The 19568-nt window shown below is 43.5% G+C and overlaps 3 protein-coding genes across 3 annotated transcripts; 1 reads left to right on the forward strand and 2 right to left on the reverse strand.

Annotated features, from left to right (window-relative positions):
• Window positions 1-1547: 1547 nt before the first annotated feature.
• On the reverse strand, window positions 1548-3200 carry LOC121572505 (TLR adapter interacting with SLC15A4 on the lysosome). Its single transcript, XM_045212141.1, has 3 exons — window positions 3029-3200; window positions 1747-2804; window positions 1548-1613 (listed from the first exon to the last, which is right to left on the reverse strand). The coding sequence occupies exons 2-3, from the start codon at window positions 2800-2802 to the stop codon at window positions 1548-1550; spliced, it is 1122 nt and encodes a 373-aa protein (XP_045068076.1). The 5' UTR covers window positions 2803-2804; window positions 3029-3200.
• A 2576-nt stretch (window positions 3201-5776) lies between these two features.
• LOC121572808 (uncharacterized protein C13orf42) lies at window positions 5777-9914 on the forward strand. Its single transcript, XM_041884837.1, has 3 exons — window positions 5777-6456; window positions 6613-6757; window positions 8923-9914. Exons 1-3 carry the CDS (start codon window positions 6043-6045, stop codon window positions 9177-9179), a joined length of 816 nt encoding a protein of 271 aa, XP_041740771.1. The 5' UTR covers window positions 5777-6042; the 3' UTR covers window positions 9180-9914.
• A 301-nt stretch (window positions 9915-10215) lies between these two features.
• Window positions 10216-18244, reverse strand: LOC121572504 (ribonuclease H2 subunit B-like). Its single transcript, XM_041884570.1, has 11 exons — window positions 18175-18244; window positions 17247-17318; window positions 16973-17080; window positions 14853-14929; window positions 14259-14373; window positions 13898-13962; window positions 13520-13625; window positions 13123-13204; window positions 12678-12735; window positions 10584-10661; window positions 10216-10326 (listed from the first exon to the last, which is right to left on the reverse strand). Exons 1-11 carry the CDS (start codon window positions 18242-18244, stop codon window positions 10216-10218), a joined length of 942 nt encoding a protein of 313 aa, XP_041740504.1.
• Window positions 18245-19568: the final 1324 nt, after the last annotated feature.

Here is a 19568-nt window from a genome sequence, read left to right on the forward strand (position 1 = left end):
CCTTGACTGCAGAGCTCCGCTTTGTAAACACAGTTCCCTCCAGTTGCTGTGTGTTTGGACAGGAAACAACGAAGCTGATCAAATACTGGCTCAGAAGGGCACTGCTGCGCTGAGACGAAATTGTGCAGCGTTTCCTTTAAATCTAAGGAAATTTGAAAAATAAACATGTAGCGTTGGAGTTGAGTCCCACTGATGTTCAAGCGTAGCTGGTTCTGTTTTTGATTTGTTCATGTGGGACGTGTCAGCAGCTGTGCCTAAAATAAAACCACGGTGAGCAGAGATGTATTATCTTTACGTAAGTCTCAGGCTTTGTAGAGGAAGCAGAAGCAAAGACACACACACAGGTACAAATACACACACATGCACAAACTCACACAAACATGTACATATACTCACACAGACACACATACATATGTACAGATACACACACACACATATGCACATGTGTAAAGTTAAACACACACACACACACACACAGGAACGTTTTGTGTGGCCTGTGTCTGATTCAGTACAGTAGATTTAAGACTTGGTCGTGATAACATCATTGGCAGTAGACAACAGGGAGTGGAATATAACAACCAGTTAGCTGGATGGGTTCAAGGAGAGGGTTAGGACAGGAGAGAAGTGTGTGAGAGGCTGCATGAGAGAGTGTGAGAGAGAGAGAGAGAGAGAGAGAGAGAGAGAGAGAGAGAGAGAGAGAGAGAGAGAGAGAGAGAGAGAGAGAGAGAGAGAGAGAGAGAGAGAGAGAGAGAGAGAGGAAACATGAGACAAACAAGTAAAAATGTGGCAGAAGGAGATTGTGCCTGCCTGCCTTCCTGCCTGTTCTGCAGCGATACAACTCTCGGCTCCCCTCTTGTGGTAGCGTGAAAAAATACAGATGGCAGAGCACACTTCACTACTCAGTTACTGCCTATAGCGCATAAAACTACCTCTAAATTCATTAGAACTTATCTAGATGGTTGTGAAACCTACCTGGACATTCACTGAAGGAATATGAGTGTTTCCGCCAACTCTTTGACCACTCAAATGTTATATCACCACAGGACCACATTTAGTGTACTCTACTTTTATGATAATGTATAGGGAATGATCTACTGTACTGGGAGCATATCAAAGTAACTGACATTTGTTTGATCAACATGTTTATAGATTTTTCACACACAAAAAAAAACAAGACAAAAACATTACATACAATGTCATGTTCTCTTTATGAAAACATGACAACAGTACAGATGTCTTCACTCTCGACCACAGCGCTTCCACCTGAATTTCAATATTATATCACTGCAGCTGTTTGAAAGCTGTTTCATTTCATCATAAGAGAACGGTGTGAAAGTAATACCAAAGTAGGAAAAGTAGCAACATTTTGCATTTTCCATTAGGGTTAAAAACATAGCTACACACACTCCCTCCTCTTCCATCCCTGTTCAGAGGCTGTTTTTAAAACTAGGGGGATAGTGAAACTGTCTAGTACTGGAGGAGAGCTGAGTCAAGTGTTGGTTGGACCTCAGTAACAAGGCGGTTTCTGAGTGCAGTTGTTTCAAGGGTCAGGGGTCAAAGGATGTCTTTAACTGGGGGGTCAGTGGTGAAGCTGAGCGGTCCCTGAGGTGCTCCTGGATACCCAGCAACAGCACCAGCAGTAAAAGCAGCAGTAGCAGTAGAAGTAGAAGTAGCATCAACAGTAGCAGTAGTAACAGCAACAGCAGCAGTAGTAACAGCAGTAGTAGTAACAGCAGCAGTAACAGCAGGAGTAGTAGTAGCAGCAGTAACAGCAGCAGAATTACTAGCAGTAGTAACAGTAGCAGCAGCAGTAGCAGCAGCTGTAGCAGTAGCAGTGGGGAGCTGCAGATCAATGGAGATCTGGAGCAGGGGAGTACTGATCTCACTGGACTGCAGGCCGCTGGCCACCCTCAGCAGGCAGCTGAGCACCATGTCTTTGGCCCGGCCCGCTTCCAGGTGGCCCTCACGGCTCAGCTGCAGGGTGATCTGATCCAGGCTGGTCAGAAGCAGCTCTGAGGCTAGCAGATGGCTGGGAAAACCCTCACTACAACCCCCTTCCCGGGCCATGCTCTCCAGCATGTACTGCTGGTACAGGTCCAGTAGCTTGTGCTCCAGGTAGCGGTTGAGCAGCGAGTTGGAAAGGGGCCCCTCACACCCCTGGAGGAGGAAGCTCCGGTCGCGGCCGCTCCCCGCCCTCCAGCGGGAGGATCCCAAGCCTGAGCCCCTCTGGAGAGGACACAGTGGCCTGTCTTCAGAGGCCCGATCTGGGGGAGAGTCATCTGTGGCCGGGAGGACGTCACAGGAAAAGAGAAAGGGGCCGTCAGCCTGGGTGTCGCTGCAGGGCAGGAGCTCCCCATCATTGTCTGAGAGAGGCAGCACCTGGTCCCCCCCGATGTGAAGGTCGCTGTAGTTCTGACAGATACTCTGACAGGAGGAGGGCACCAGGAAGGGGACCTCACCACCAGAATGAGCCTGCCCAGGGATCTCCATCTCTGGGGAGATGTGTCTGCCAGGATGGGGCCTCTGGGAATGCAGGGCCTGCGTTGGAGAAGAAGCCTGGGGCTGGATTTGGGCACTCACCCGGGAAGGCCTCTGGTTTTGGGGCACCCTAGGCAAGATGGAGTGGCCATTTCTGCTTGGCTGGCCTGGAGAGGCCTGGAGTGTGGAGAGCAGGGCGGCTTTAACCGGCTGTGAGCCAGCCCTCACACTACTCTTGGGGGGCTCTATCACAGGGAGGAGAGGGTCCAGTCTCTCCTGGTCACTACAGTAGGTCATGCTCCATAGTATGCTCTCACACAGCATGGCTGGAAAGGAACACACGTATATAGCTGTTTGGTCAGTTTGCAGCAGCTTGTGGATAAAGTGTATTTGGTCAGTTTACAGCAGCTTGTGGATAAAGTGTCTTTGAAGCCCTTTTTATTTTTATATTTTAGAATGTATTCATACATTTAAGAACCAACTCTGGGCAGTAATATGCATTTTTGTTTCGACTCTTCAATCATAATAATTCAGTAGTGAAACCCCTTACCTTCAAATTCAAACGATACAACATGTCAAATGATGCAACACTCTTCAAGTCATGCAGTCCACCACCTGTTGCTCTGAGTTGGATGTGTGCCCCTCTTCTCGTTGTATTCATGTCAATGTCTCCAGTGTCTCCAGGTCTATTGTACCAAGCCAGTGCAGTACAATAGAGCAGTGTGAGGTGAGTGGTTGTGACAAGTGTAGGTAGCATTGCTTTAAGCTTTATACAAGACCAAGAGGAAGTGAGAGGGCTGTTTTCCATGTCCTCCATCATAGCATCTGTGAAACATGTCCTGAACATGAAACAACACAGTTTTGTTTTCCACTTTAAAAAAGCAGGTGAGGGGTTTAAAAGAGGAAGGAAAGACTGATTTAAGGAGAAAGAAACTTCACATTAAGCAAAGCAAATAGAAATTGGACTGTCTCTTTCGCCTTGTCTCGAACTGACAGAAAGTGTGTGTGTGTGTGTGTGTGTGTGTGTGTGTGTGTGTGTGTGTGTGTGTGAGTGTGTGTGTGGCCATGCCTAAGCATCTGGTCTGTTTAAAGGCCTGTACAGGATGACAGAAAGGGAAGTGTGGCCTCACGCTCCAGCCTGGGGTCATGAAACCACAACTATTTCCTCTTTGAAACCCAAGACTCTGGGCAGCTCAGTGTTATGCTGGAAACCAGACCCCGCAGAGTCAGTCAGGTCTGCTCTGTCACATTGTGTAACCATAGGTGCCATGGAGAGCTGAGCCCATCTGATTAGGGAATCAATTTAATGCATTGGGGGATCTCTCAGTCTACAATCTATATACTTTATAGTTCTATTGCGGTCATATAAAGATTTGCATAGTAGAGGTGCTTTACCAATTATGATAATTCACCTGTATTCCTGAGCTGTAGGAGCTTCAAGAGCTGTAGGAGCTTCCAGAGCTATGGGCATCAGGCTAAGCTACAACCTGCATAGGTTCAGTAAATGATAGTTAGGGGCTTATATGTGCACACTTATCTACAGACATATCAAATGCACTTAACACAGGTGGTAACATGCTTTCTTTGATTGAAGTAATCAGAGAGGTAGGATGTGACATCAATAAGAAGATGATAGACAATAGTTCAACTGCCTTCTTCGCACAAGGCCATATCTGGTGGGGGGGTTTGTTTTCTTGTGTTCACTCTCTAGTCTAGGGCTCCTTAGTCACTAGATGAGTCATCCTCGCCTTGCGTCTGTTGGCCAGCAGAGAACCAGCGCAACAATGTCGTTCACAGGGCCTGAAACATGACACTGCAGTCACCTTAATTATTTATTAGGAGGGGAAATTTAGACAGATATAACGCATAGCGTAATCCGTAATCTATTAAATTAACACTGAAAGTGTGGACCTGTATAGACACTGGAACAGTGTTAAATTCACACACTGCTTGGTGTAAAGCCTTATTTCCCAGAGCACATTGCCTTTTGACTGAATTTTAGAGTTACCACCCACGACTGTATTTGTTAGTGACAAACACATGGTTGTTGAATTCGTTCATTTTTAGTTCTATGGACTTCACCAAGTGATTTCCTACTGGAGGCAAATGTTATCATTAAAGGTCCTGAACAGTCATTCTGATTCCCATGTAAAATAGCCTTTTGAGTGACTAAAATGTCACCTATAATATTTTTGGGGGATAGAAATGCTTTATTAAAAAAATATATATGTTTCTCTCATGGCTAACTACCTAGAAGTTTTAAAAGACAGGCTGAGTGGGCAGGGAACTTATATTCATGAGCTCACCTTGACTGACAGCTCTTTGAAACGCCTATGTCAAGAAACTTGGATGCAATGAGCAGTGTTGCAGTAAAATCATCTCTAGCTAATTTGGTGATACACAAAGCAACTCAAACAACATTGAAATTGCATCAATGGTGTCAATAGTTATTTTTATACATCTCCTGTTTGGCATGTCTGCTTCAGAGTTTTAAACTACCCCCTTTTGTTCCATGCTGACTGAAGACCTAGCTAGCCTGTAACTAGCTAACATCAGACACAGATGAAAGGGGAAACATATACAGTGCTTTCAGAAAGTATTCATACCCCTTGACGTATTCAAGGACTGCTGGAGTTTGGACATCTGACAGCTGAAATGTTTATTCACATGCGTTCAGAATGACTGTAAGGGTTAGAAATATTGTGAGACTACTAAAACCATTTAAAACTGGAACAACCATTTCAGTAACGGGTGCAATGAATCTAACTAACTGATTGGATTAGTTTAGAAAAATGTATGTTCGTTATCTTTGTGTAGCATAAGATTAATCAATCAATGACCATGCAAAAACACAGATATCAAAAACAATCCTAAAAAATCGAGCTGCTGTAGAGCATGCTGGGCAATCTGATAATGATGGGCATGGTTTTGATGAGAATGTTTAAGTCTCCACAGAGTAAAACTGACACAATCACACTCTCACACTCAACACTGGTTATTAACACCAACACTGGGGTTATTTTACACCATTGAGTGTTAATACTCTTACAGAGTTAATTTAACTCCTGAATCAACACTAGAAATGTTACACTGAAAAAAGCAACACAAGGTAACACTGGCTGATTTGCAGTGTATAGCCCACTGGGCAGAGCGACCACAGCGTGTGCGTTTTGGTGACACTGGGAGCTTGAGGTGCCCATAAGGACATTTGACACGGGACTGCTGTTCAATAGTAATGACACTGGAGCGGGTTGAATTTCGAGGCCCGTTGCCATAGCACAACCCCCCATAACACCGTAGTGATAGCCGGTAAAGTTGTTTATTTAAGTGAGAGGAGTCCCAAATGATCTTCTCTGCCAACCATACTCACAGGCAGTTTCAGAACCATGGACAAGACCAATGTCATACTGTCTTTTTTTAACTTGCCGTGCGCTTGTTTTCTAACTGATTTCTGAGGAATGCTACTTGGAAACGGTTATGGATGGATGTGTCACTGTCATTTGGGCACCTCGATTGAACTAACATTATATTTTATAACTGTGAGTCGCTCCACGCACAGGAGGGATGTTCAGGAAGATCAATAATGCGTTCCGTCCCAACCATGGGCACAGGGCTCGTGATGGCGGTCCGTGGTCCGAGCAGGACTACCACAGCGCGTGCACCGTCAAGCTGGTGCGTAGCACCTCCATGCTCGTGGTGGGCCAGAGGAGGCAGTCATCCGTCAACTCCACACTGAAGCGGAGCAAAAGTTCTGTGAACGTAGAGTCCACCACCACCTTGTATTATTACCAGAGGCAGGAGGACCGGATATGGCTCTACTCTCAGAACCAGAACTGCCTGGAGTATTTGGAAGAGCTGGTGGCATTGAGACGGCAGTACACGAGGAGCGTCAACAACTTCAAAAGCAATGAGACGAAGGCCACAATCTCCCCCAAGAAGAAGCCGGCGCCTCCACCGCCCACCTCCAAGGACGCACAGGTAGAAAGGATTTGTGAAACACTTAATGGCTATGACCTCACCTCATAATTATCCTTGTGCCCTAACTGAAATTGTTGAACCACTGAATGCCTTCTGCTAAAGAACACAATAGACAATCATATTCTCTCTTATGTTTGTTTTGTGTATTTTGTTAAGATTATGAGGACCAAACCGTCTGCCCCTCCAATCCCCAACGAGGAGGACACTCTGGACTTCTTTGACGCTGTCATCGCGAGCTGTGACCCTGAGCCCACTCGCAAGCCCCATGTAGACAATGGGCACGCTGACGTTGACTTCATTGGTGAGTTGTGTTTTGGTTAGAAGTATGATCAAGTTGCATAAACAGTGAGGACAGTGGACAGCTACCTGGTGCTAATATAGAGACAGTGGACAGATACCTGGTGCTGATCTAGAGATACACAGCAAATGCTCCAGTGTTAAATCAACACTGACAGTGTTAAATTTAAAACTGGGCCAGTGTCTATATGGGTCCACACTTTTGAGTGTTAAAGGTCCCGAATGGTCATTTTGATTCCCATGTAAAATAACCTTTTGAGTAGCCATCCAACCTTTTTATGTGAGTAAAGTACGTCAGATAAAAAAATGTCATGACTGGCCTGATGGAAACATAAATATTTTCTGTAAACTTTCCAAATGTCGACAAAACAAAATACGCTAGACAAGGTGGTTTCTTTTTGTGTCGGTAGAATGATGTACGCGAGAAATGTCGGTGGAAACGCTTTATGCGCAAATATTGATACTGATACTGTAATAACCATCATATCGAAGTAAACTTGAAGTCACGCAATGAGATGTTGTGTGGTCCTCCCACTAGGACTCGTCGGGAAAGCATGCAGTTTATTAGGCTACAGATGAAACAAGTTATGATGAACATCACAGGGTGGTGAAAGTGAAAGGTGATGAGCTTGATGCTCCTTTCTAATAAATATCGAGGGTCTTATTCTGGTGACATGATCATCGATGCTTGGCTGCCAGTTGACAAATAATAATAATCTCATCATCTCATCATGTAGGCTATATGTTCACTGTAGCCGGTTAGAATGCACGTACCAATACCAGAGTGGGCACACTCATATAACGCACATTTTCTTTGTGAGGAAACATGAGTAGAGTTGAAAATGCATTGGAAAACCATTTAACTTGTATTTTTTTATTCGGTACATGTGAATTTAACCAAAAACTGTATTTTTTATGTGCACACATCATCACGCAGAGTCTTTTATCTGCAACAAGTCAATTTGATGGAAACACATCTCTGGTGGGAAAATGTGCATACTGTTTTAATGCGGATTTTTGAATATTCGCATGAAAATCTGTTGCCAATTGGATGGAAACCTAGCTCTAAAATATCACCCCGAATATTTTGGGGGGTAGAAATGCTCAAAATTACAGAAAAAGTCATCTTTCTCTCATGGCTAACTACCAGGAAGTTTGAAAAGACAGGCTGAGTGGGCAGGGAGGTTATATTCATGAGCTCACCTTTACTGACAGCTCTTTGGAAGGACTATATCAAAAAATCTTGGACGCAGTGAGCAGTTAAATCATCTCAAGCAAATTTAGTGATACACAAAGCAATTTAAACAACGTCGAAATTGCATCAATCATGTCAATTTTACATCTCCCGTTTGACATGTCTTTGTGATGCGGTTCACAGCAGCACTGACAGATGAAAGGGGAAACATAAGTGGCAGACGACATGCTCAAACTAACATAACCATAGACCAATTAAACTGGTACAACACTTCCACTTGCGGGTGGCCCAAAAAAACCAACTAATTGAAAGCCCCCCCAACACGAAGCCACGCCCCAATATAATTTCCCAGTGTGCCTTTTTGAGTGAATTGTAGAGTTACGATCAATGACTGTATTTGTTAGTGACAGAGACATGGTTGTTGAATTCATTCATTTTCTGTCTTGTGGACTTCACCAAGTGAGTTCCTACTGTAGGTGAATGTTATCATTCAAATTAAACTGTTAATGACAATTCCTTACATATATCATAAGGCCTTACTTTGATGGCCGTGTTTTACCCCAACATGTTGGTGTTAAGAACCTACTCCTAAAGAAAATCTAGCTGCAGTAGAGCATAATGGGAAATTAGATAATGATGGGCATAGTTTTGATGAGAATGTTTTAGTCTCCACAGAGTAAAACTGACACAATCACACTCAACACTGGTTATTAACACCAACACTGAGGATATTTTAGAGGGTTAATTTAACTCCTGAATCAACACTAGAAATGTAACACTGAAAAATCAACACTAGGTGTAGTGAAGAGCTAGCTACCTGGTGCTGATCTGGAGACAGTAAACAGCTCATGGCACTGTCTCAGAGTAATTGTAACTGATCACAAACTACCCTTTAGTGGTTTCTCCTTTCCCCATGTAGAATTTGGATGGGCATTTTGAGAACTGATGTGAACCCATCTCTCTCTCTCCTTCAGTGGCCACCAGCACCAGTGAGCACGACCTCCACTCCAACTGGGTCATGCGGGTCCCACGGTGTCCCACAGATGAGTCCAAGCTGAAGAAGCCGGCCCCAACCAGCGAAAGCAGCAGCAAGGCCAAGAAGAAGAACAGCGACAAAGGGACGACGAGCAGCCGACGACACCTACAGAGGAACCCCATCCACCTGCCCAAAGTGGTGGAGAGTGCCTTCCAGACACTGCGCTTCAAGCCGAAACTCAAAAAGAAGGAGTAGTGGGAACTTTTCCGGAGTTTTATAACAAGTACGGGAGTCGACTTGGGGAGGTCCCGCGACATGCATGCACACAGCTGGCGAGGAATTGGCAGGGAAGTGAGAGAGAGAAGTAGGCCTAGAGGAAGTGGGAACTGAGCGAGAACCGTGGGGTATGGGAATAGAAAGTGGCATCCAATGATCGCATTGTGTTGGTGTGGACAGGCAAGGCATGGGACATTGTTCGCTATGCCACCAGAAAATGGCATCAAAAAGTTTTTGCCAGAGGCACCTGTCCTGACGCGCACCTGTTGGCGTTTTCGCGTCTAATACTGGCCCTGGCGGCCTGATAAATTATCCAGTCTGCTGCGGCCCATGGGACTGATGGGAATGTAACCCGATCCTTAAAGGACCATGTGTAACTTCGACAGCGTAATTCCCAACAAACACTCTCATTACTTAGTTACTGTGACTAAACAGACCACCTACTCCACATGACTCAGCTGACATCACAATCAGTCAAGTCTTTCAACTGAACAATGCAACTGTCCATTTTCTTTTCCAAGTATTTTTTATACACATTTAGACTAGGCTAATTTTATCCAGGTTTACCTGTCGCATCAGTCTCTTAAGACGATCAACATCACCGTATGAAATGTAAGATGTTCCCTATGTGCCTCAAAGACTGAATGATTAAAATTATTCCTAAATATTAACCAAGGTTTTGCAAATGGCACTGCTTATTTAGTTTTATACTGTAATAGGATACCATTGTACTGTTACAATATGATTTATCCTGTTAAGTCTATATTTCTGTACATTAAAATGGGTCACCATGGCAGATTCACTTTTTCCATGACTTCATGTGGACCCTTGGTGTGTTTGTTGAATGTTGTACTTTGCAACAGGAGACCACAGGCTGAACTCAGGCTGGTTATCGACACAATAATATGAGAGCAGTAGGGAAAAGAGTTATACTCCTCCAAACCTTGAAGGAATAACTATTCATTTTCTTATGTTTTATCCGCTTATTCTCACAAAAAATGCATCATCCTAATATTCAGTTTTTCTCTGCTTGGCCCTTGGGGCTGAAGAAGGCAGACATGCTTTTCATGCCTGTTTTGTCCACCTTGCCCAGGGTCCTCTGTGCCGTACTCATCTTCTTGGGCGGCTGAATGAGGAGAAAATAGATATTCAATAGTATTGCTCATCGGCCTTGAGTGAAGACGGCTGAAACGTAATTACATATCATCATGACTCTCATTTCTAGACAGAATACACAAGGTTACTTGGACTTTCGTCTTGATTTGAAGGCCTCTGCATTGCATTGCTTTAAACTGCACTCACGTACACTTCAGGAAGGATCCCCCCCCCTTCTATATTTCTCTCCTGGGTGCATTCATGCAAACTGCCCCTAATCTCACTCACTTTGCGGGTGAAATCGGAGCTGTTGAATTTGGTGTAGCCCTCTCCCACCTCCACCGGTGTGTCAGACAGTTTTCGTTTCTGCCGAACGAGAATGGGATGTATAGAGTTAGACCTACTTTCCATCACTCTAAACACCAACCACCAATCATGCCACAGACACACAAGTTATAAGTTACAAGTTACCGTGGCGATACCGTGAGTACCACAAACCGACCAACCACATCCACCAACAATAGGCATAAGAACACACTAATCTACCGGTACACTGCAACCATCTGGTGAATCTCAATAGAACACCACAGTGGAAAAGCCACACCCTACAATAAATAAAAGCAAGCTAATTTATATGTACAACAATATTTATCCCGCTTTGGTTTCTAACACATGCAGAAAAAGAACAAATATTCCCAAATAAATAGAAAACTGGGAACAAATATGTCAGTATATACAATGCATTCGGACCCCTTCCTTTTTTCCACATTTTGTTACGTTACAGCCTTATTCTAAATTGGATAAAAAATAAAGAATAATTCTCATAAATCTCCACACAATACCCCATAATTACAAAGCCAAAGCAGGTTAAGACATTTTTGTAAATATATTACAAATAAAAAACAGAAATACCTTATTTACACAAGTATTCAAACCCTTTGCTATGAGACTCGAAATTGAGCTCAGGTGCATCCGGTTTCCATTGATCATCCTTGAGATGTTTCTACAACCTAATTGGAGTCCACCTGTGGTAAATTCAATTGATTGGACATGACTTGGAAAATCACACACCTGTTTATATAAGGTCCCACAGTTGACAGTGCATGTCAGAGCAAAAACCAAGCCATGAGGTCGAAGGAATTGTCCGTAGAGCTCCGAGACAGGATTGTGTCGAGGCACAGATCTGGGGAAGGGTACCAAAAAAAGTCTGCAGCATTGAAGGTCCCCAAGAACACAGTGGCCTCCATCATTCTTAAATGGAAGAAGTTTGGAACCACCAAGACTATTTCTAGAGCTGGCCGCCTGGCCAAACTGAGCAATCGGGGGAGAAGGGCCTTGGTCAGGGAGGTGACCAAGAACCCGATGGTCACTCTGACAGAGCTCCAGAGTTCCTCTATGGAGATGGGCGAACCTTCCAGAAGGACAACCATCTCTGCAGCACCCCACCAATCATGTCTTTATGGTAGAGTGGCCAGACGGAAGCCACTCCTCAGTAAAAGGCACATGACAGCCCACTTGGAGTTTGCCAAAAGGCACCTAAAGGACTCTCAGACCATGAGAAACAAGATTCTCTGGTCTGATGAAACCAAGATTGAACTCTTTGGCCTGAATGCCAAGCGTCACATCTGGCGGAAACCTGGCACCATCTCTACGGTGAAGTATGGTGGTGGCAGCATCATGTTGTGGGGATGTTTTTCAGCGGCAGGGACTGGGAGACTAGTCAGGATGGAGGGAAAGATGAACGGAGCAAAGTACAGAGAGATCCTTGATGAAAACCTGCTCCAGAGCGCTCAGGACCTCAGACTGGGGCGAAGGTTCACCTTTCAAAAGGACAACGACCCTAAGCACACAGCCAAGACAACGCAGGAGTGGCTTCGGGACAAGTCTCTGAATGTCCTTGAGTGGCCCAGCCAGAGCCCGGACTTGAATCCAATCAAACATCTCTGGAAAGACCTGAAAATAGATGTGCAGCGACGCTCCCCATCCAACCTGACAGAGCTTGAGAGGATCTGCAGAGAAGAATGGTAGAAACTCCCCAAATAAAGGTGTGCCAAGCTTGTAGTGTCATACGCAAGAAGAATCAAGGCTGTAATCGCTGCCAAAGGTGCTTCAAAGGTCCAGAGTAAAGGATCTGAATACTTACGTAAATGTGATATTTCTGTTAATTTGTTTTGCAAAAAAAATGTACAACCTGTTTTTGCTTTGTCATTATGGGGTATTGTGTATAGATTGATTGGGGGTGGGGGGGGACTATTTAATCAATTTTAGAATAAGGCTGAACGTAACAAAATGTGGAAAAAGTCAAGAGGTCTGAATACTTTCCGAATGCACTGTAGGCCTAACTACACAGTGTGATGACACAAATAGCCTACAAAGAGAAGCTGGATAAAATCCCTTTGAATGATGCTCCACCTCATTAGGGCTTGAGAGCTCAGGTAACCTGTCAGGAGGAAGGTGAAAGATGATTGACCATCAGACTGTTACAGACTAACAATGCTGCTTAATGCATTACCTTCAGTAGTATCACTGTCGTAACGGCACAATCTGTCACTTTCATCACCAGTACATTTCCAGTCAAAAGTGCTGACATGGGCCCTGCAATTGTTTGTAAACTGTGGGGGATGTGTCTTGGAAAATCTAATTGCCACCGAGTTATTTGAATTCTGTGGTTACTGGCTCCAAAACCAAACACTCATCTTCATATTTTTTTTTTGGGGGGGGGGGTTAACATTTAATTAAAATTAGTCAGTGACAGTTACACTGAAGCTACATGAAAATGAAATTTTTGATTGTGCTTTTTAATTTTAGATTGTGCGTGTGTACTCACTGTAGATGGTTGAGGAGAGCTTTGCTCAGGTCTTCCCTGATATACGCAGATATCAGACCATGGGCATATTGCAGGTAGTCCTCTATTTGCAGGTAGTCCTCTATGTTACAATGAAGAGAGGGCATAAGAGGGTTAATACCACAGCATCACTTCATTATGGAATGACATCCATTCTATTGATATCACAGAAAACTGGGTTGATAATCTGAGCTTTAAATATAAAATTAATGTGAAACCGGAAATGTAACATGTAAAGCTATTAGGCAAAGTCTGGTGCAGAAAGCGCCTGACCTCTACAATGGGTTTGGTGCCATCCTCTGGTTCATTTGATGTATGCAGGCCAGGGAGAACATGGAACAGGTCTGCAGTATTGGTCCAGGCCCTGAGAGTGACTCACCTTCCTGGGTCTCTGACTCCTTCTTGACTCTGACGTACGTCGTGGACTTCACCCTTTCTCCCACTGAGATGTTAGTCTTTCCGAGGGCCTTCACTGTCCTCTCAGCCTGGAACAGCAGGTACACAGCAAGACCAACACACTGTTTACACTGTTAAATCTACTTGAGAGCAGCAATTCTGAACTCTGCAGGAACCCACAGGGTGGCAGAACACCTGATTCAACTAATCAAGGGTTTGATGATTAGATTAATCAGGTGTGTTAGTTCTGGGCTAGAAGAAAAGCCTGCACAACCTGGAGGTTGCCGGGGTCAGATTGCTTCAGGATGTACTATAGAGGATGATATGTGCTTATGCAGTTCATATATTGATCAATGGGTACCTTTTTCTTTAACCATTCCATGGTCCTCTCCTGGCTGTAGCGGTGAAACTTCTGACTGCCCACCTCTGAAGAGCAGCACACAGAACATGTATAACACCTGAAACCACTCAACATTACACTTTTATGCTGTGTTCATGTGCAGCTCATCCTTAGAAAATCTCAAACAATACAAGGGTGCTGCAGTCTCTGAATGATCTGATATACTAATTAAATCCATTCATGTGCGCTTCAGTCTGACATTGAAGTGAGAAACAAATTATTGGGGTTAGGGGTTTGTAACCTAAATTTGACAGTTGATTATTTCTGAGGACCACATTAACTTTCAACATTAGTTTGTGTGGGCTGAACAGTGACCTCTGACCTTTTTCCTCAGCCATGTGGTGCAGGGAGGCCAGGGAGTGCGTGTAGATCAGCAGCCTGGTGCATGCTGGGAAGTCCTCGTCCATCAACATCTGGTACACAGGCTGGAACTTCACCTGCAGCAGAACACAGAGAAATTATATCCCAAAGAGAGGAAGACAGAGACGACATCGCAAAAGAAGGGCAGAAATTACCTTGCAAAGAGAGAAAGACAATGATATGACGTCACAATGACCAGACAGAGATGGAACCACAGAGGACAGAGATGACATCACAGAGAGGAAGACATAATTAAATGACAACACAATCACTGGAGAGAGATGGAATCACAGAGGACAGAGATGACATCACAAAGAAAAGACAATGAAATTACAAAAAAATTACTGGAGAGAGATGGAATCAGAGGACAGAGGTGACATCACAAAGAGAGAAGGACAGGTGATGTCACAAAGGAAGAAGGAGAGAGATGGATGACATCACAAAGGGAGGAGAAAAGAGCTCACAAAGAGAGAAAGACTGATGAAGGGGAAAGATAAATATGCAATAAGCACAATTTAATTCATTTCAAAAATACGTATGGGCATATGGGCCTTACCTCTTTACCCGCTTTAAACAAGTAGGGCAACAGAAGGTAGAGGGGATCCATTGGAGTGACATACAGAAGTCTCCCATCTGTTCAAATAAAAACATGTGGATCTTCAACACCACAATTTACACCTTGGACTAAACCCATTAAGCTATCATTAGCCAAGTAAAACTCAACTCCACAATGTTGATCACGTCAAGACGAGTATGTGAACTGTATCTCCAACTACAGTGAGGGAAAAAAGTATTTGATCCCCTGCTGATTTTGTACGTTTGCCCACTGACAAAGAAATGATCAGTCTATAATTTTAATGGTAGGTTTATTTGAACAGTGAGAGACAGAATAACAACAAAAAAATCCAGAAAAACGCATGTCAAAAATGTTATAAATTGATTTGCATTTTAATGAGGGAAATAAGTATTTGACCCCCTCTCAATCAGAAAGATTTCTGGCTCCCAGGTGTCTTTTATACAGGTAACGAGCTGAGATTAGGAGCACACTCTTAAAGGGAGTGCTCCTAATCTCAGCTTGTTACCTGTATAAAAGACACCTGTCCACAGAAGCAATCAATCAATCAGATTCCAAACTCTCCACCATGGCCAAGACCAAAGAGCTCCCCAAGGATGTCAGGGACAAGATTGTAGACCTACACAAGGCTGGAATGGGCTACAAGACCATCGCCAAGCAGCTTGGTGAGAAGGTGACAACAGTTGGTGCGATTATTCGCAAATGGAAGAAACACAAAATAACTGTCAATCTCTCTCGGCCTGGGGCTCCATGCAAGATCTCACCTTGTGGAGTTGCAATGATCATGAGAACGGTGAGGAATCAGCCCAGAACTACACGGGAGGATCTTGTCAATGATCTCAAGGCAGCTGGGACCATAGTCACCAAGAAAACAATTGGTAACACACTACGCTGTGAAGGACTGAAATCCTGCAGTGCCCGCAAGGTCCCCCTGCTCAAGAAAGCACATATACAGGCCCGTCTGAAGTTTGCCAATGAACATCTGAATGATTCAGAGGAAAACTGGGTGAAAGTGTTGTGGTCAGATGAGACCAAAATCGAGCTCTTTGGCATCAACTCAACTCGCCGTGTTTGGAGGAGGAGGAATGCTGCCTATGACCCCAAGAACACCATCCCCACCGTCAAACATGGAGGTGGAAACATTATGCTTTGGGGGTGTTTTTCTGCTAAGGGGACAGGACAACTTCACCGCATCAAAGGGACGATGGACAGGGCCATGTACCGTCAAATCTTGGGTGAGAACCTCCTTCCCTCAGCCAGGACATTGAAAATGGGTCGTGGATGGGTATTCCAGCATGACAATGACCCAAAACACACGGCCAAGGCAACAAAGGAGTGGCTCAAGAAGAAGCACATGAAGGTCCTGGAGTGGCCTAGCCAGTCTCCAGACCTTATTCCAATAGAAAATCTGTGGAGGGAGCTGAAGGTTCGAGTTGCCAAACATCAGCCTCGAAACCTTAATGACTTGGAGAAGATCTGCAAAGAGGAGTGGGACAAAATCCCTCCTGAGATGTGTGCAAACCTGGTGGACAACTACAATAAATGTCTGACCTCTGTGATTGGCAACAAGGGTTTTGCCACCAAGTACTAAGTCATGTTTTGCAGAGGGGTCAAATACTTATTTCCCTCATTAAAATGCAAATCAATTTATAACATTTTTGACATGCGTATTTCTGGATTTGTTTGTTGTTATTCTGTCTCTCACTGTTCAAATAAACCTACCATTAAATTTATAGACTGATCATGTCTTTGTCAGTGGGCAAACGTACAAAATCAGCAGGGGATCAAATACTTTTTTCCCTCACTGTACATTGAGTTGCCGAAGGTCCATACTTGTAAAAACTTGCATTCTTAAACCCTTACCGTGTAGCTATGTTTGTCCTCTGTAGCTGCGTACCTTTCTTCTTTTGCTGATATCTATACTTCTTAATAAAAAGTTAATCAAATACAACCACTGACTGTTTCCTCATATCGACTGAGAGTAAATCGAATTAATCGTAGGTACACTCCGCCCACTCTCGTCTCCACTCAACTCCGTAGATGTGAAGTATATCTTGGAGTTGAGTTTTACTTGGCTAACCTATCATCTGAATGTAAGTTACCTCTCTGTACTGTCTGGCCAATGAACCAGAAGTGGAAGTCTTCGTTGAAGGCTTTGACCTTATATAGCTGCACATCACCACTGCCCAACAGGTACAGAGACACTGCATCTAGAAGAAAAATATATATACTTTCCATAGATAGATACCACTGTGGAGAAGTGGCTTATTATGATTTCAATGATATTGACGTTCATAGTTTTGCTTCATAGGTTGCTAACGTCGTGCCTGTGTAAAAATGTGTTATTGAAGCTAGCTGGTAACGTTAGCTAGCTACGTGTTGAAGGGTTCCTGAGCCTGACGAAAGTGGGGTCACTGTCATCTTTCTGTGGCGCTTCCACGGCGGAGTCTGTGTGGACAGACAGATACAGAAACACATGACACGCATTGCTGTTGTTGTCAAGGATGCAGCCCACTGGACGCGAGCTAACGTCAACTACCAACAATTTCATTTACCAACAATGACGAGACAGCCTACAGGGAGGAGGTGAGGGCCCAGTGAGTGTGGTGCCAGGAAAATAATCTCTCACTCAACGTCAACAAAACAAAGGAGCTGATCGTGGACTTCAGGAAACAGCAGAGGGAGCATGCCCCTATCCACATCGACAGGACCGCAGTGGAGAAGGTGGAAAGCTTCAAGTTCCTCAGCGTACACATCACCGGCGATAAGAAATGGTCCACCCACACAGACAGTGTGGTGCAGAAGGCGCAACAGCGCCTCTTCAACCTCAGGAGGCTGAAGAAATTTGTCTTGGCACCTAAAACCCTCACAAACTTTTACAGATTATTTTACTTTTAGATTTGTGTGTATTGTTGTGAATTGTTAGATATTACTGAACTGTTGGAGCTAGAAACACAAGTATTTCGAAATTTGATTTTATTTGAAATGTAACTATGAAACTTAGTTGCAAACTTCATTGCAAATTTGTTGAAACTTTCATTGCAACGATCCAATGTGTCATTCAGTTAGAGATGGATCATGAAACATCAACAACTGTCATTACTACAGTACCTAGCTAGCTGGCTGGAAAGACAACCAAACATTGATATCGCCAGTACATTCTGTCTAAACTAACTAGTTAGTTTGCTGAGAATTCTCAATGTCACCTAGCAACTACTAGCTAGTTAGACCACATGAAAGGGACATTGGCGAATTAGCTAGCTAACGTTAGCTAGTTATTTACAATTGCCTAACTTTAATGTACCTGCAGCAACAACAACCCATCTGTCGTTTTGTGAATGTGGTGTCCGCTTCTTTTTATTTCTAGTGGCCATTTTTAACTCAGCTAGCTAAAATAGCTAGCAACAATTTAAAAGCGTATTGTCAAGAAGATAACTAACATTAGCTAGCTAGCTGGTTGTTGTTAACCTCAACGGGATCGGTGTCCATTACACGGGACAGTTGAGCTAACGTGCGCTAATGTGATTAGCATGACTGTTGTAAGTAACAACAAACTTTCCAGAACATAGACATGTCTTATATGGGCAGAAAGCTTAAATTCTTGTTAATCTAACTGCACTGTCCAATTTACAGTAGCTATTACAGTGAAAAAATACCATTCTATTGTTTGAGGAGAGTGCACAACAACAAAAAACTTATCACGGCAACTATTTGATACATTCACCTCTAAAGGTAATGTATTAAATGTACTTACATTCAGTAATCTTGCTCTGATTTCTCATCCTGAGGGTCCCAGAGATAAAATGTAGCAAAGTTTTGTTTGATAAAATACATTTTTATGTTCAAATATAGGAACTGGGTTCTACAGTTTGAATCCCTGCTGTCTCTGGCTCCACACCCACCCCGCCAGGCCATCTAGATGTGTGAAAGTTTGTGTATAAGCTAATGATCCATCATGTTTGACATTCCTGGGAGTGTGTAAACGTACGTTTTGTATTACCATATAATTTTTGTATGTTTTGTATAGTTATGTACTTGAAAATGTATCAATTAACCAATTCGGCACATTTGGGCAGACTTGATACAAAATAGTCCAGTATTGCAACGATTCACTGGATCAATCTGAAACGTTGCACACACACTTCTGCCATCTAGTGGCCAAAATCTAAATTGCGCCTAAACTGCAATATTATATTGTGGCCTTTCTCTTGCATTTCAAAGATGATGTAACCATGTTTTTGTTGTTTTGTTTGTATTATCTTTTACCAGATCTAATGTGTTATATTCTCCTACATTAATTTCATATTTCCACAAACTTCAAATTGTTTCCTTTCAAATGGTATCAAGAATATGCATATCCTTGCTTCAGGTCCTGAGCTATAGGCAGTTAGATTTGGGTATGTCATTTTAGGCGAAAATTGGAAAAAAGGGAACCGAAAGTGCAGCAGGACAGAAAAAGTGGGTAATCCATGTAGTTCCACAAGGGGTCTAGATTAGGAGTGGGGGGCTCAAACGTCTTATTTATTGTCAGTCTATGAATGTAGTTTAGTATGAATACAGGCAAACTGTAGTGTATAGCAAATACTGCAGTATGATTTGTTCAAGTGTCTGTAGAATGCACGTGCAGTTAATTAGTATCTACTACATTTTCTCTAGCTACATCTCTGTATCCCCAGAGTGGGCAGTTCCATGACATCA

This window comes from Coregonus clupeaformis, chromosome 40 (assembly GCF_020615455.1).
Source record: "Coregonus clupeaformis isolate EN_2021a chromosome 40, ASM2061545v1, whole genome shotgun sequence".
Lineage (NCBI taxonomy): Eukaryota > Metazoa > Chordata > Actinopteri > Salmoniformes > Salmonidae > Coregonus > Coregonus clupeaformis.